At 37.4% G+C, this 18,054-nt stretch overlaps 1 protein-coding gene across 1 annotated transcript; it reads left to right on the plus strand.

The window, feature by feature from the left end:
* Positions 1 to 1,359: 1,359 nt before the first annotated feature.
* On the plus strand, positions 1,360 to 16,432 carry si:dkey-191g9.5 (rap1 GTPase-GDP dissociation stimulator 1). The gene is given in 15 exon segments (XM_056256320.1): positions 1,360 to 1,650; positions 3,446 to 3,550; positions 4,960 to 5,082; positions 6,681 to 6,806; positions 7,533 to 7,661; positions 8,445 to 8,570; positions 8,757 to 8,900; positions 9,308 to 9,439; positions 9,550 to 9,684; positions 10,009 to 10,093; positions 10,095 to 10,132; positions 10,940 to 11,079; positions 11,159 to 11,285; positions 13,856 to 13,984; positions 14,985 to 16,432. Coding segments are annotated over 15 exon segments (1,680 nt in total). The 5' UTR covers positions 1,360 to 1,637; the 3' UTR covers positions 15,113 to 16,432.
* The last annotated feature ends 1,622 nt before the right edge of the window (positions 16,433 to 18,054 follow it).

Raw genomic sequence — 18,054 nt, forward strand, 5'->3', positions numbered from 1 at the left:
AATCCAAACCATGTTATTGCCTTACCTTAAATCACTATAGCAAGCCTATAATAATTATTTCTTTTTTTAGAGATTTTACTGGATACTTTTGTCATTCGTCCATGCGAGTTTACTTCATATTCATATCCATAAATAAAAGAATTTAGGTCAGCACAACTCGTGGAATTACCAAAACAATGTTCCTCCGCAAGTAAGTTAGTTTTTAAAAGTTACATAGTGTAGCTTTAATACTAATCATTAGCTATAAGAATATGGAAGTTCACTAGCCTGGAAATCCAGACCCAAATCTGAAAGATTAAGTTTTAACAAATTTGCTGAGCAAATTCAGTTTGTGCTCTCGCGAGAACTCTGGATTTCGGGTAGAAGTTCACCACAACTATAATGATAACGACACAGAGGAACAATGGGGAACTTAATTTCACCAAGTAGAACATGTTCCTAGATCAACATCTTGTTGATCTTGGAACAATGTTTCAATCAACCAATCAGATTTGAGAGTAAATCTCAAGTTTAGGAACAAGGGTTGTAAGTTGTGGGTAGGGTTAGGCCTCTTTGGACAGAAATATTTTTCTAGGATCAATAAAAGATGTTGATCCATGTCTTACTTGGCAAAATCATGGTGACTGTGAGGAACAATATCGTTGGAATCACTATTTCTTTCAGCTGCTAAACGACTGACATCCATTAAGAATCCATCCAATTTGAAAGCACTAGCATAAGCAGCAGACGACATAGGCTAACTGTAGTCGTGTGCTTATAATAAACATAACGTTATCGTCCATTGGTGTGGACACATTGTTCTCTGTGTGAACATCATTTACCCTCCCTCACCCAACCCACCCCCCCCCCCCCCCCTTTTTTTTTTCTTCTTTTTTTTTTTTTTTTTTTTGCGTGGTTCAAGCTGCATTGCAGTCCCTTGCTGGTCCCCCATCTACTTTCATTATAAAGAAAAAACAGCAGCTTGTACATTTTGCTTAGTGACCAGGGAAATTCATTTTTTGTGTGTGAACTGTCTCTTTAAATGAGTCTCCCCCACTGAGACAGATACTAATATCTTGATAAATAGCTCTCAGACCTCCTGGGCCACGTAGTGTTCAAATTTCACGTTTGTTCTGCAATAATACCCAAAGATAGAGGGGTAGAACTGCAGTGCAGAGTGTTGTGTGTTAGCCTCAGCGTCTTCCTCGGGCTAATTGTCAACTGATGAGCTTTGAGCAGCTTTAGGATTTAGAGTGTATTATGAGGAGGGAGGGAGAGGCAGCAAGAATACTGCCAGAGAGCCGAGGACCGGGGCGGGGAGGATTGCATCGGCGAGAGAGACACACACACACACACACACACACACACTGAAATAATAGGGCATGTGAATTAGCCAAAGTGGATGCAGCGTCACTGAGAGGCACAGAGTGAAAGTGAGGGAGCGAATGACAGCGAGGGACCGAAGGAATACGCATGTGTGATCAGCACAAACGGGAAGGGTGAGGAGCCGAGCAGAGGAGAGGCTAGGTTGCTTTACTGACTTCAGGCATTCTCGGGGCTGGAGCCTTCCATCCTGCCTTGAGGAGGGCTGTCTCTAACTACACGCCGCCGAGACACGCACGGAGGCTCAGAGGGAGAGATTCAGAGGACCCGTGGTCATGGCAGACATAGGTGAGTGATTCTTAGGTTCGGAGCAATCGAATTGTTATTAACCCTCCAGGTGAGACGAACCCCATTGTTTGAGAGGTGTATCCTCAGCGTGTGGGTGTTAAAATAAGGGCATGCTGGGAACCAGACATCCAGAGTTAATGAGAGCCCCAGGGTATCCTCAACCCCGCCCAGCTCTCATACGCACTGCTGCTTTACATCCCTGCCCTTTACACCTTTAATGGAGAGGGCTGATATCGCAGAACATATTGTGCCTATATGAATGGATCACAGGGAGTTTGGGGAAGGGAAATGTGTGATAGACCTCCTCTGTGTCTATTTTCACTCTGCTTACCAGGGATTATCAGGGTGATTACTTACAGAAGAGATATCGAATCGTCTCTGTTTCTCTCTTTCTGGCCCTGTTTGCTTCCTGTGATCATCACATACCCCTTTTCCACCAAAAACGAACTGGTTCGGAACTGGTGCTGGTTCAAAGTTGGTTCGGAGTTGGTTCAACTTGCGAACCTTCTCAGAACCTGTTTGTTTTTCCACTGACTAGAGCGCCCAGCGAACGACGTCGTTACGTCACTGTGTACGTCGCCATACATCTTAGCTAGAAACGCTTGCACAACATTACTTTGGGATTATCTCTAACTCGTGAACCAAGAAGGCTTTAAAAACAATTGAAATATGTAAGTCTTTTAATCTTTTCCTTTGATATGTAATCTTTTCTGATTAGTTATGTACTCCTGTCTTGTGTCTTTTTTTTCTTTCCATTTATTTGTTCTATATTGTGACTGTTTTCTCCTTTGCTTACATAACGTTTTCAATAAAAAAATAAACTAGAAACGCTTGCGCCAACTTCAAGCATAACAATTACAATGGCGGACTACATCGTGTTTCTGCAAATGTTTCTCCTGGCTTTGCGATCCTATATTATGTCAGAAAATATGTTATCTAAACCCGCCCCCAGCCCCCGACGTAAGCATGACGTGGTAAAAGAACGGTTCTAGTCCAGCAAAGAGTTGGTGCCGCTTTGGAACCAGTTTTCCTGGCCGAGAACCGGTTCTTTGCCTGTCGAAACACAAAGAACTGGTTCGCGCGCAGGCACCGGCTCCGAACCGGCTCTCAAAATGCGTTGGTGGAAAAGGGGTAAAAGTGTGCAAATGCAGATAGTGTTTGACTTTTAATGTATTAGTGGATATATGCACACATACATGTATACAAATGTTCATGGTGTGAAGAATGTCACAGCAGATTGAAATTAAATCACATTGACATGTTTGTCCACAGGCATCTTTATTTGGTCTTTAAAGTAATGAAATTAAAATTGACCATTCATTCATTGCTGTGTATTTTATTTAAATAGTGTATCCATGCACATAATTCTGTAAAAATTTAATGAACAGTATGAAAATTTAATATTTATTTATGCTAAATAGTTAATTAATTACATTTAATTTCGAAGATACAGTTTATTATTATTACAAGTTAATGTAACAGTGTTATTAAATTATTAGTGTTTTTAAAGATTATATTTAAGTGAGCATTAAAGGTAATCTAAATGAAGCATGTGAGCATGCACAAATAAATAACCAATAACATAAAAATTCCTAATATCATTATACAGACATTTAGTGTACTTCATTATAATTTTGTATGATAATGTACATGGGAAATTCACCGAATGCATGGATAACTGAGATGGTTATGAATCTTCATGAAAAATGTCTCAGAGACACTTAAATCTGCTTGTTATTTTGAAATGTTGTGCGGTGGGGATCGTGATGTGGTGACACTCATGATTGTGTTTCAGAATCTCTCAGCGAGGCCCTGAAAGCCATCACTGTGAGCACAGAGCTGGTGGAGGAGGAGCTGAAGCCTCATCTGGATGTTCTGCTTACCCTCCTATTAGAGAAGAGTGAGTTTACACCAATGTGCTCATTAACTACTATTTATAAATCTCTGTGTATCTGTCAGCCCATCAATCCATAAATCCGTCTTTTCATCCATATCTGTATGTATATTTATTGCAACATCCAATCCTGGTGCCATGATCCATACAAGAGACTAAAAAGCCATGATCACATGTGAAAGTGACGTGTGTTTTTGCCAGATGCCCTACTGAGTGAGGGCATCATTTAGCGTCACACTCATTACAACATACTCATCCTGCTGTGAGCTGCTATTTGCCTCTGCCTCCTTGAAGTAGTATGTGTGTGTGTGAGTGTGTGGGAAGACAATCCAATGTAGGGGGCAGCAGAGGGTCAGCTTATCTTCCTGCTAGCAGATTTGGGGCACAAGTAGGAGACACGTAATCCGCATTTACATTTGAGAGAGGGAAGGGGTTAATCTCATTAATCTTTCTCTTCTTTTCTCCTCTTCACTCCCCATCTTCTGCTCATTCTCACAAATTAGTTTGCACCAGCTGGCCCTTCTTGGCACATTCCTTGTGCTTTCGGATCGCAAATGCTAAAATTTAAAAATGGAAAAGCAGCCCCCGCAAAAGAACACAAAGTAGATGTTACCATAGCAGCTAGGCTTCCTCTGACAGCTTGACCTGCCACCGTGGCCCCTTGTGGATATCTTTTTTGAGGAGAACCTGCTTTAATGACAGATTTTCTCCTGTTAGCTTCTCTGTCTCCGGGGCAGATCCTTGTCAACTACTGTGAATTTGAACGGATTACTCAGCCTTGCTGTCAGAGCATCTCTGGAGTGCACAGAACAAAACCTGAGGGAGGAGATAAAAGAAAAAGTGAAGCAACAGGATGAGCAATCAAGAAAAAAGGGTGGTTTGAAATTGACATCAGTAAAAAAATAGGTTGGTTTTATTCAAAGGGGATATCTGTCATGTTTGGTTGCAATAATGGTGAGAAAATATCTATTTGCAGCAGAATTGTATTTATTAAACAGAACTCAAAACACTAAGAACACTATGGAACAAAACAACCGCTACACACACACACACACACACACACACACACCATGAGAACTGACAAAGAACAAAAATAAATACAGGGCTTAAATACACAGACCAAACTAATTAACCAAATGGACATCATGCTCAAAAGATGATTAAACAATGAATAACCAAGGTAACTAACAGAAACACAGGAAACTGAACTAAACACGTGCAAAACTAACCAAACACAGATACACCCTGACAATATCCAGTCTACAAAAATGGAAAACACGCCTGTAAAGTATATGACCCAAATAAACACACACTCATATTTATATATACCCACTAACATATGTTTGTGTGTATTAGACATTATATAGATATTACAAACATCCAAAGAAAATAATCAAATCTATTTCTATCCCCAGAGAAAGGAACAGCAGAGAAAATAGTGTCCAGTGGTGTTCTGCCCATTCTGGCTCAAGTCCTGAGGAAGAAGAGTCCCCTCACCTCTCAGGTCACCTTACTGGTGGCAGAGATGGCCAGAGAAGGTAAATGAGATTTATATTAGAGTCTGTTACTTACATGGGTGTTGCATCAACTTCAGCCTTTTAGCCATCACATTCTTTGAAGCTTTTTATTCTTCATTTATTATTACTTTTCAAATGCCTTTTATTTATGGCAACACTTTAAAATAAGGTTTCGTTTGATAAGGTTATTTGGCTACATTAGGTAACATGAACTAACGATAAACACTACTTCTAAAGCATTTTTTAATCTTAGTTAATGTTAATTTCTACATTTACTAATACTTTATTAAAATCGAAAGTTGTATCTGTTAACATGAATGCACTAACATAAACAAACAATGAACAATTGTATTTATTTACTAACACTAACAATGATTAATAAAAGCTGTAAAAATGTATTTCTTATAGTTAGTTAACTATAACAAAGTAATAACTAATATTTAGTAATGAGATCTTATTATAAAGTGTTACCAATTTCAGACTCATTATAAAACTGACGTCTGTCATTAAAATAATTGATTACATTAAAAACTATGATAATCTAAACAAAGTGTGAAATAAACATAAACCATTTCAATATTCATTGTGTGAAATGAATCAAATCAATTAGGGACAGATTTTTGTTTCTCAGTTGTGATGTCATTTACACCACAATGAACCTTTTTGACCCTAATATGTTTTTTTGGAAATGTGAAGTGAGTGAATAGCTTAAGTTGAAATATACGGAATATTGTTGACTCTGTGATTAATTACTTGTTATTTTCCTCATTTGTAAGTCGCTTGGATAAAAGTGTCTGCTAAATGAATAAATGTAAATGTTATTTGTGAAGGAAACCAAAAGAAATCAAGGTGAATATTTTTTACCTTTCATGTCACTGTGAACTGAATATTTTTATTGTGTGTTATTTCTCACAAAGCCACAATTTTGTCAAATTATGTAACAAGTATGAAAATGTTGTTTAATTGTATTTAAGGTACATAAAATGCTAGCTATGAAATTAGCATTAGCAAGATAGAGAAGTGTGTCATTTTATTACAAAAAAAGTTACAAATATCATTTACTTATCATCAAATATCAATTACTGTCATTATACGCATTTGAGTTCACATAGTTCCTGTAGATAAAACCTCGTATTTGTCCATCCATGTATGAACCAAATGTCCCCGCAATGACAATAAAACTTACATAAACAGCTCAATAGATGGACTAAATAATGTCTGTTTTCACATGCACACTCTTAAAAATAAAGATTCTTTATTAACATCAGTGTTTCCATGAATAACCTTTAATGTCCACAAAACCTTTATATTGCACAAAACATTCTTAATAGTGGAAAAATGTTCTTCAAATTGTTCTTCACTAAGAAAAAAAGAAAGGTTCTTCTAAGAGCTGTTCACTGAAATGTTCTTTGGGGATCCCAAAATGGTTCTTTGGCAAAAAATAACAACAACCTTTTGGAACCTTTCTTTTTAATTATTTTGTAATGGGTAAGATTAGGGAAATAATTTCCAACTCGGGTAATTATATTAAGCTTAATAGAATAAGAAGTTCAATAGAAAGCAATGTGAGGTTTCCACCATTATGTGAAACATGACGTTTGTGCATTTGTGTGTGTTAGCTACTGTGAGGGAGCGCTGTATTGAAGCAGGTCTGGTGAACGTATTAGTCCCTTTACTGAAAAGCACAGACCAGGACCAGCTGCTGCACACGGGCCGTGCAATTGGACGGATCTGCTTTGAAAATGGTGAGTAAAACTGTTCCTGGATGTCTCTGAATTAACGTTTGAGGGTAGGGCTGCTTGAGCATTCGGAGTGTTCGGTGCGTTCGGAGTTACAGAGAAGCTCCTTGACTTAATGTGTCTCTGATTTGGTCCCACAGTTCCACTCAGCTTCTTTGCTTCGGTTCTAACAGTTTTCTTACCACAGAGTTTCATTTGGAGTTTCACCTGTAGTTCCCCTGATATTATGGTTCGTCGATCTGCATCTGGAATAAAGACGTGTAGTGTGGAGTGATTCTTTGATCCTTTCTAAGTCCTTGGATTGACTTTCTGTTTTGTCAACATCTCCTGACCTAGTTTTCTCTGCCTTTGTGCTGACAAGAAAGTTGCTTTTAAAGTACCAGCACTTCTGTCCTGGTCTATGTTGAATTTCATATTCTAAAGGCTGCTTGCTGTTCCTCAGGTTGGTTATGCAGTTTGTGATTAGTCAAAAAGTAAAAACCTCCTAGCTAAAAAGATGCTTTAAGTATAATGTATATTCTGCTCTTGTTTTGTTGAGGCTTGGTTTGCGGCAACCTGTTCATGCTGAGCATTCATTACGCACATTCAGAATAAAATAAACCACCATTCATTCTCTGTGCTCTTCTCTCCATGATTATTCTCACATCTTCTATAGCTCTCAATGCCCATCCCTCTCTTGGCTGTCTGTCCCTGTGCGCCCACTCACCCATCCGCCCCATGTCTCTCTCTCAGCTACTCAGCAGATGCAGCTGGTGGAGAATGGAGTAATCCCTAGGCTGGTGGCCATAATGCAGCAGTATCCTGAGAATGACCCGCTGGTAAATGTCTGCCTGCTGGCACTCTGCAACCTTGCTGATGTGGGTAAGACAAAAATAGAAGCAGGGAAGCTCTAAAATCATATATAATGAAAACACCGGCTGACTAGACATTGGCACACTTGGTAGAGATACACTGTTTTTTTTTTTATTCTGGCAATACTGATTTTTTCTTTCTTCCCATAACCATTAGACTACATGGCCTAAAATTCTGGGTGATTTATTTATGTATTTATTTATTTAACCGGTATATGACCAGGGTTGATATTCTGGGCTATCATTTTTTTATATTATATTATTTATTTATATTATGTCACTTATTATGTCACTTTATATTATGTCACTTACTGTGTCACTTATTATTATTATTATTATTTATGCATTTATTTATAATTTTTATGTTATTATTATTATAATTTTTTTTTTTTAAATTGCATAACCAATAAATGACAGATGTTTACATTCTATATTATTTTGTTTGAATAAACTAAGTAAATCTTTACAAAACTAAAATACAGGTGAATTTAAGCATCACAACATAAAAATATACCGTATGAAACATGGATATTCATTTTGAGATGTCCTAAAGTGCTATTTATATTTATTAACTTTATTAAGATTAACTTTAAGTAGGTGTTATTAGATGAGGGCAAAGTTAATTTAAAAGTAAAAATGAGCATGCCAATATGCATCCATAACACTGTTTTTATAGCCATCCCATTCTCAGTTACTCTTATTTACATAAATATTCAGGTATTTTTTTCTCATAATATCTCTTGTATCTATAGAAGATCTAGTGATTCATTCTGAGGTATGCCACTGTGTTCAGATGCTGCACGAGAGGCTCTGGCAGAAGTGGGTGTGGCGGAGGTTTTGACATATCAGTTGAAGCGGGCACCGGACGCTGAACGCCGGCATCTCATATTAGAGGTTCTTGGGTCACTGGGAGAGAGTGGTGAGACAAATATTTAAACCAGGTCCATACATGAGCCTGGATTGTACAAAACATTAATTGTATTGAGTACTTTGGTTGAAATATGATCTATCTTGCTCTTCAGTCACTGTGTCTAGAAGTGAACTGAAAATGTACTTGTGCGTGTCCTTGCAAATCCCTGTGTGACCGCATGTTAATGTCTCTTAGATGCTCTGAAGCTGCAGTTTGTGGAAGCAGGCGTGCCCGAGGCTCTCTCTGAAATGATTCGAACTCTTCAGGGTGGCTCTGACACACATGACCTCTGCAGCATCAAAGTGGCTTCAAACCTCATAGTGTCCCTCCTATTGGGAGGTATGGCTCTCCATTACTTCACCACGTGGGTTGTTATCATAAACTAAAACTGTTAAAATTTTGTTTGTTGGAATAAAGCTGAACTAAAAACTAGGACATGTTAAAACAACATTACCAAAATTAAAATGAAACCTAAACGAAAATCTAAAAATAAAAGCTCATTCAAAATATGAATAAAAAACTATTATAGTATATAAATAGTACTCACCACCACTAACTTCATATCTCTTCACATTTTAGTTTTAATCCACGTGTAGACCATCACCAGTAACAGAGTCTCATGAATATGTCAATAAATATGCAAGAAGGGTACTGTTCTGTTTTATTTTATATTGCTTGCTTTATTAACCAAAATGAATGGATGAGAGATTCAGCATGCGTTTTCTAGCATCTGCCTTCCATTACAGATGAATCAATGCAGAAGTGTTTCGGGGAAGGGACAGGGATGGTGTATCAGGATGTTCTCTCCTGGCTGCAGTCATCAAACACTGAGCTGCAGTTGTCAGGAGCTCTGGCCATTGCTAACTTTGCCAGAAATGGTGAGGAGATGAATATAGTTTTTTTAGTGAAGGGTTTTGTCTGAATCACTCCCAACTTTCTCAAGTATATCAGATTTATAAGAAAAGTTTCCTCTTTTTTTTGCTCTTAGACAGCAACTGTGTGAAGATGTTGGAATTAGGAGTTGTTCCTCATATTCTGGACCTGTTGGAGCAACATGTAGCAGAGGGAGATGTATCTGTGCAGCACGCTGGCCTCAGTGCACTTAGAAATCTCGCCATTCCAGGTTCTTCAGTTCTCTTCTTTTCCATTTAATTAAATATCATCAAACTGCCTTCTTTTTATGGCTGTTAACAATCATTTCTGAATAAAGATATCCAAAATCCTAATAACTAATGTCAACAATATGAAACAATTTTGAACCTGGCTTTATTTAATGCTCAGACATATTTATACAAAGTTTTGTAATAAATGTGTAATACAAAACAATTGGCTTAATGTACAGTGATTAATCAACTGGGGAAGTATGTCTTGCCATAACCAGCTACCACAATCATTCTTAGTTTCAGCTTTGCTCTGTAGTCTTACTCTCTCTATTTCCCTGATGTAGCCTCCAATAAGGTGCGTATGTTGGAGGATGGAGTCACGGAAAGAATCAGGACCCTTCTGCGCTCTGACATGCCCCCAGTCCAGTTCACTGCTGGGCACTTTGCGCATGATGGTGGATGGCCAAGGTAACGGGTCAAGAAAAATAATATTTTTGTGCTAACATTTTGAGAACATTATTAAAAACCATATATTTTTAAACAAACGTTCTGTTAACATTATGTTTATTCAAAACGTAGAGATAACCTTGCCAGAACATTAGACAAAGTTCTGAGAATGTTCTCTGTTAGTTGGGGTGCTAGCATCGCCAAAGTCATGGGTTTGATTCCCGAGTAATGCATGAACTGATAAAATATATTGAATGCAATGTCACTTTTTACTCTTTAAATTTAAAAAAAGTAATTTTAAAATGACTCTTAAATGCATACAATGGAAAAACGGAATAAGTGTGACAGTCCTGGTGGTAGTAAAAAGGTACATTAATTTGGCCGTTGAAAAGGAGGACATGAAAATAGACAGGTTGTAATTTTTAGACAAAAGATAGGTTAAACTATACAATTAGCTGCCAAATGACTATAATGGCTGATGAATTAACATTTCTCCTTACAACTTTAAACTGTTGTTCAAATGTAGGAAACATAGAGGCTGTAATTTCCAGCCCTTCAGTAAAGTGTGTTATTTTAGAGGGAGGCCTTAGACACCTCAGTATGCAGACAATAGGCCTGCAAGGGCTTTGACGCACTAAATTATTGTCTGCACTCCAGTGATTATTTCCCTTGACAAAAGTGAACTGAGTAACTAAATACAGAGGTAAACAAACCTTAAAGAGATGCCACAGTATCTTTTTGACATTTGTAATGTCTCATTAAATGTATCAACAGTAATTTTTGGGATGTTTTCTTTCTTCATTTCTACTTTTTTCCCCCGTCTCGTAGAAGAAGCAGCTTCAGTTTTAGGGAAGGATACAGCTTTGTTAGCACGAGTCATGGAGTGGTGCGAGGCTAAAGATCACGCCGGTGTCAGAGGCGAGGCCAATCGCCTTTTAGCAGCACTCATAAGACACAGCCGAAACCCTGTGAGTTTTAGACACACACAATATGTGTAACTGCTGTCATTATGGCTGTCTAAACTATAACCCTCTCTTGTCTTTAAAGGAAGTCATCCAAACTGTCATTAAAGCAGATGGAGTCCAACATCTCATCTCAATGGCAACCAGTGAGCACGTCATCATGCAGAATGAGGCTTTAGTTGCTTTGGCCATTGCCTCTGCAATAGACATTGGTGAGACTATGGTTGTGTCCCATAAGAAATATTATACAATATACACTTTATACTGTGCACTATTCATAATTTTAAGAGGTAATTTGTGTCTAATAACCCCTCCCCCTCCACTACTAAAAGAAAGCTGCGACAGTTGAGTGCATGAAGTGTCCAACATTTCACACTTATACTGAAATATAAAAATCGTTCTAAAAATGAGAGTCCAGTGATATCATTATAGCTGTGGTTTGGGCTTTTCTATTCTTTTAAATTTAGAATGATCTTTTAAAACTTTATCTTTATAGTTATCAACCTTGGTGTGAACAGGTCTTGCCAGTCTTTAGACCATTTCACACTGCTCCGACAGACTGCAACATAAACTGATCCGACAAAACCTGATAAAGTGTGTTACCCCGTTGGTGTCTGTTGGCTTTGGTCTCCACTCGTTTTTGCCAATTGAACATGTTGAACTGCCTTTTGTCGGGTTGTGGGATGTCTGAGAAGTGATGTACTGTAATCATTGCCATTGTCTACGTTGGTCGGCATCTGTCTGTGCAGTGTGAATTGGCCTTTGTGCTTTGGGACAAGTTGGGAAAGTTACTTCCAAAATGTAATACATTATATATATATATATATATATATATATATATATATATATATAGTAGTTACTATCATTTGAAAGTAATTAGTTATATTACAATTTTACAGTCTCTGAATTGTAATGCATTACACTACGTTTGCGTGGCTATTAAGTTACTTTCACTAAAATAACCACAGAAATATGACTAGGCATTTTCAAATGCTAAAATGTAGTTTATTGCTGCTCATTATACATCCAGAGGAGGGCGATGTGGTATAGTAAGCCTACTAAGAACATAGGGCCAGATTTACTAACAGCTTGCGACAGCGCAAACCCTCTTTTGGCCTTAAAAAGCTACTGTCAGGATTTACTTAAGACACGCAGTAAATAATATGCGCTGAAAAGACGTGGACATAGTTATTTTTGCAGCTGACATTAATGCATATGCATTTGTAGGAGAGTATTTAAAGTCCCCCTGTCCCCCCTTTGATCAGCAAAAGGACATATTTTAAAAAAAATTCCTTCATGCCTTAAAATTGCTTGAATGGAACTCTACACCCTTGCCTCATTTAGTATACGTGGTTCTATGAATATGCACATTAGCCCCGCCTCCACTCACTCACACCAGCTCAGAGATTCACTCGTTGATGATCACATGTTGACGTAATTGGTTACAAGGTAGTTTGTGACGTCAGAAACACCAGCAATTTCAAACCGCGTTTTTGAGACTGTCTTTGGTTCACTGCAGTTTTAAGGGGAAAATACTCAGCAATGGTACTGACTTATGCATTTGCACATGGTTTGACTTAAAGCATATTAAAAACCACATAGACATAAAACAACATTAAAAGCTTGATTTTCACCACAGGGGACTTTAAATCATGCAAGGTGATTTACTAAGGTTTAAGCTAGTCAATTTACTGGTATTTGCGCCATTATTTACCGTCCAAAAAATGTATGTCTTAAATCAGACGCTAATTTGCGCTGCTCTTGGTAGACTGGGTTGGTCATTATGGAAATGATACGGTTACGTCTGTGTTCTTTAATTTGCACGTCGTCAGAAGATCACGCACTAAACTTTCCACTCCAATCGGCGCTTTTTTGGAATTGTGCTCCACACTAATTTGCCCTGTTTAGTAAATCTGGCCCATAATGTAATAGGCACAGTGAAGGCTCATGGCACAATACAATAAGTAACAACCACTATCAGAATCACAAAAGTAGACAAGCAATCAAAGTCTGGTAAATTATGGTAGAGATACCAAACACAATAGAGCTATAATGCAACCTATAGCCTAATGACATGGCAAGACGCACAACCTCTTTTTCATTTCGTTTCTATTCTTTTCTTTTCTTTTAAGTTCACTGCATAAACCTGGCATGCATATCTTCCACAAGTCTCTTCACTTCTCGGGGGTTCAAGTAGCATGGCAGACCGAGAGAAAATTAATTTCTGTTGCTTTGTCTTGTCCTGCACTCTCGTCCGCCGCATTCTATCTCTTCTCTGACCCTGCAGCTCTCTCGGTTAATTTAGTGTTAGCGTGGCACTGGTCCAGGTGTTTCTTCAAGTTACTTTCTCGATCTAGAGAGTTCCATTGGTGTTGCATATATATTGCACTTGACTATTATGTTCATGTTCTTTTCTCTGACAAACTAAAAATAATCGGAGTATGTCCATCTCACAAATGTAGAATCTGTCTCTGCAGTCATCTTAACCATCGAATTAAAAATGTTTCTCTGGTGCTGGAATGTCTCGCAGTGTTGGTAAATTCTTTAAAAAATAAAATAACACCACTTAATTTTGGGGTTAAAATGCGTTTTTGTAACGTATGTTACTGAGATCGTAACCGGTATAATATTACCAAAATGTTATTAGTAATGCGTTATATTACTGCGTTACAGCAAAAAGTAATATATTACTGTAATGGCATTACTTTTTTAATGTGTTACTCCTGCTCATTCATACCATCTCTAATCTTGGTATATGCGTGGCACTTTCTCTTCTGTGCAGAGGCAGTCCAAGAACCATTTCTGGATGCAGATCTCCTTCCCACCTTGCAGAAGATGCTAGATGACCCTGTTGTGGCTGTGGAGGTCAAATTCAGTGCTTTAGGCCTCATTTGCAGCCTAGCAAACTCCAGTCAGTACTGCAAAATGAACACACTATGGAAAGGGCAAATATTGATGGATGGATAGAAATTTTTCTTGCATGACAGTATACTCATTCACAATCATTACCCATAAATCCACAAACCCTGACAATCACCAGTCAACAATACAATACAGTACAATCAACACTACAATCTACAAATACAAACAAAACACATAAGAGACAAAGAGTCATTTGATTATTAGTGTCATTGATTTCTTATGTACCTTATTCAGTTTCAATACAGCTTGATGTACAAAAGAATGCTTTAGTCTGACTTGATAATATCTCAAAAACGTATACCGCCGATAGATGGTAAGAATACAAATTCATTATGCAGTACATGATTTTGTTCCAAGACAATATTATTAGCCAACCTCAGGGTTGCCAGGTCTGTGCAATAAAAGTAGCCAAATGGCCAATCAAAAGTTGCCCAAAAATAACCCAAATGCGATTTTCTATGTCAGGCGGCTGAATTCGCCACTGAATTTGTATATATGGGGATGGAGATCAACCCACAGAAAAATGTAACACGCAGCAACAACTTAAAAGTAGCCCAATTCCACAGGAAAGCCACAGACTTGGCAACACTGGCCAGCCTTAAGAAGTTCTTATAATAGGATAATTCATATTCTTTTTCAAAAGGGTGACCTGCAAACAGACAGGTCAAATACCATATGGAATTACAATACTGTAAGACACTCATAATCACAGACATAAGAAAATAATCTGTTTTCTCGCTCCAAAAGACCTGAGACGGCTCCACATATATTCTCCACATTGTCTTTTTACATATACTGTCTATATGGTCCTTCCAAGATACCTTGTTATCTCTCATTACTCTTAGGTACCAGTAGTTATGTGTCTACCTAACTGATGTTTTTATTGGGTATAACAACAGGCATACAATATAGAAAGCCCTTGTTTTGGACTAAAATATATCTTTCTATTTACCTCATCTCATCATTTGCCTTCTCTTTCTCTCTTACAGGCATGTTAAGGGAGCAGATAACATCTCTAAACCTGAGGGATACCCTGTCCAAACTATCCACTCACACCAGCACAAAGCTGGCTAAGCAGGCCGACACGGTGATGGCTGTTCTTTCTGAAACTGCCTAGACTAACACGTCTTGCATAGTCATCCTTGTGGGGATATTTTCAGACAGTTCATCCCCATAAGGATAGTAAAACAAAAAAAGTTACTCCCATCTAGCTTGGCATATAGTCAGACCAAAGCAATATAAGTTTACCCCAGCCACTTTGGAGAAAGGTGGTGCGATTTAATCATCTAAAGTAGGAAGAAGTCAGTTTGTCCATGATTTATGTCGTTTGTTGTCAGCTATCCCAGGGACAGGAACACTTGGGAGACAGACTATCCATCAGACATCAGTAATGAACCCCCTGCCCTACTAAACAAGAAACAGAAACAACTCTTTAAATTTATGAGGAGTGTTCAGTGGAAAATAACTTGGTTAATATCTGCATACAAACATGCAATCATATTCGCCATGGACTTCCATTGTCAGAGCACTAGATCTAGCAAAGCAGCTGTATCTATCTATGAGCTTGCTGTCTGTCCATGGAAATGGATTAATAACAAATATATAATTTTATGTTGCATACCAATGTACTACACTGCTGTTTATATGAGTAGTGTTATACTTGTCTTGTGGTTTCTTTTATCAGAGTATGTTAACACAGCTGATTAATATTTCATCAAGTTATAAAATGTGGAATTGAAAAAAAAATGGTTAGAAAATAGTATGTCTCGGGTTGTAATGTCTATTTTCATATCATAGCTGGCCTTACTATTTAAGTTTATTGTGTAGGGCTTTTTGATGCAGATTCTTTGATCATGTTGATCATTTATTTCTAGCTAGCCATGAGCACAAATCTGAATCTCCATATCATGAAAGCAATAGCCAGAAACATATCAAGAACAGTTCTTGAGCTTCCCAAGTCTAAATAAAAAGCAATCGTCATTGATACCTCTAGCAGTGTTGTGTAAATGCTGTTGTGTTTGCATCTTTGTATCCATGTCTTAAAAACTCGCTGTTTCGGTCAAGGTCAGACGATCGACAAAACAGAACAATCTTAGTGACTACTGTGTCAGAGGAAGTAATGTTTTGAACTGTGTCTATGAGTGTGTGGCCTGTATATTTCCCGGAAACAAACGGTCTGAGGGCAACGTCAGACTTTTCAGATTTAACAAGCTGAATATGTGAGGTTGCTGCGACGTGGCCAAGAAACCTTCATGCAGCACTGAAGATCACGAGGCTTTTCACAGCTTGATAAATAGCACAATATCCATCCGTCCTTCATAGCTGCTGCGCTAATGGGTGTTGATTACCTTTTTAAATAAATAGACTATTTTTGTGTGTAAAGTGTACGGTTTACCAGAACAGCTTGCTTCTGGCAATAAAGTGGAAATACAGCAGATCAATGCCTGGTTTTATTTATGTAATGATCTTTAGACAGGAAACAACCATGATTATATATGTGTGTGTGTGTGTGTGTGTGTGTGTGTGAAAGTTTCAAACCTCCCCGTCTAGGGGTAGGAGAGGACGTAACAATTATTGTAAAGTAAGAGAAATAATAATAATATAATTATATAATTAAATAATAAAAATATAACCAAAAAGACTGATGGTCACTTCAATTACCTGATCCAGAAAAGAAACAAAACATCAGATTAAGCAAATAATTCTTAATTAATTTGATAGCATTAAATAACCTATACAAAAGAAAACAAATAAACAACAAAGTCTTACCTCGCTCCCTGACATAAACATATGCAAAATTCAAGTTCAAAGAAAATAACACCCTCTCCTATACTGCTTCCGAATTCAAAACAAAGTATTTACACAAATTAAGAGTGAAAACAAAATAGCCTAGCTACACTGTTGAAGATGTCATTTGTAGGCTATAGCTAGCCTAATTAATTACTTTTTTAGAGTAATGTTTTAATTATAACAGTTTTAATGTAAAAATATTAATTTAATGATTTAAAAAATAATAATATTAAGCTACTTTTACAACAAGTGTTTTTCTTAGCTCATAAACAAGGTGTTATGACTAAGTTATAGCCTACGTGTAGGCTTAAAACGTTTGACCTTTACACCAGCCAGCAAGTGCCTAATCTTTAGTTTGAAAACATATACAAACAGTTCTAACTTGGTTTGATTATTCTAAATTCACCCATACAAAATCAGCTTTTATACCATTAGGTTGTCTTTGGAGAGAAAGTAGGACACAGAGTTGTTACTCATCATGTCACTCACCAAGCCTGTTCTCGACCTGCAGCTGCTCTGCGGTTTATCATTATCTGAGCTGAAATGAAGCTTTAGCGGCCATTGGTTTCTTTGCTTTTGCTTTAGCGTGAAAGAGTGTCATTTTCAGAGCAGAGACTGTCCTGACAAACATGCAGAACTTAATCTGTTTGATGATTTACCTGCTTAAAAAGTCATGAACTTTTGGTCTCACAACTTTTGGTCTTTTTTTGTGAACCACTTATGAACGCTAGCTGTCAATAAAGGCCCCCAAATCAGAAGTCTTCGACATGACCACTAGATGGAGATAATTGAAACACCAGAAGGCATGCTTTCATTGCAGATTTCAGTGCGTTTGTCTGTACAGCTCTTTCGATGTGTTTAGTACGGAAGCGTATTGCATTCACTTAAAGAAAAAAATCTACTCTGTTTTTCTGAATTAATGAGTTAATTATCTCAGAATTACGAGACAATTTTTCATGGAAAAAAAGTTTTTGCTCTGTTTTTCTGAATTAACGAGTTAATTATCTCAGAATTACAAGATAATTTTTCATGGAATTTTTTTTTTGCTCTGTTTTTCTGAATTAACGAGTTAATTATCTCAGAATTACAAGATAATTTTTCATGGAATTTTTTTTTTCTCTGTTTTTCTGAATTAACGAGTTAATTATCTCAGAATTACAAGATCATTTTTCATGGAAAAAAAGTTTTTGCTCTGTTTTTCTGAATTTCTGAGTTTTTGAGATAATCAAGTCATTAATTCAGAAAAACAGAGCAAAAAAAAAAAATTCC

The sequence above is a fragment of the Rhinichthys klamathensis genome, unplaced genomic scaffold (assembly GCF_029890125.1).
Source record: "Rhinichthys klamathensis goyatoka isolate OS25496 unplaced genomic scaffold, OSU_Roscu_1.1 h1tg000126l_1, whole genome shotgun sequence".
Classification (NCBI taxonomy): domain Eukaryota; kingdom Metazoa; phylum Chordata; class Actinopteri; order Cypriniformes; family Leuciscidae; genus Rhinichthys; species Rhinichthys klamathensis.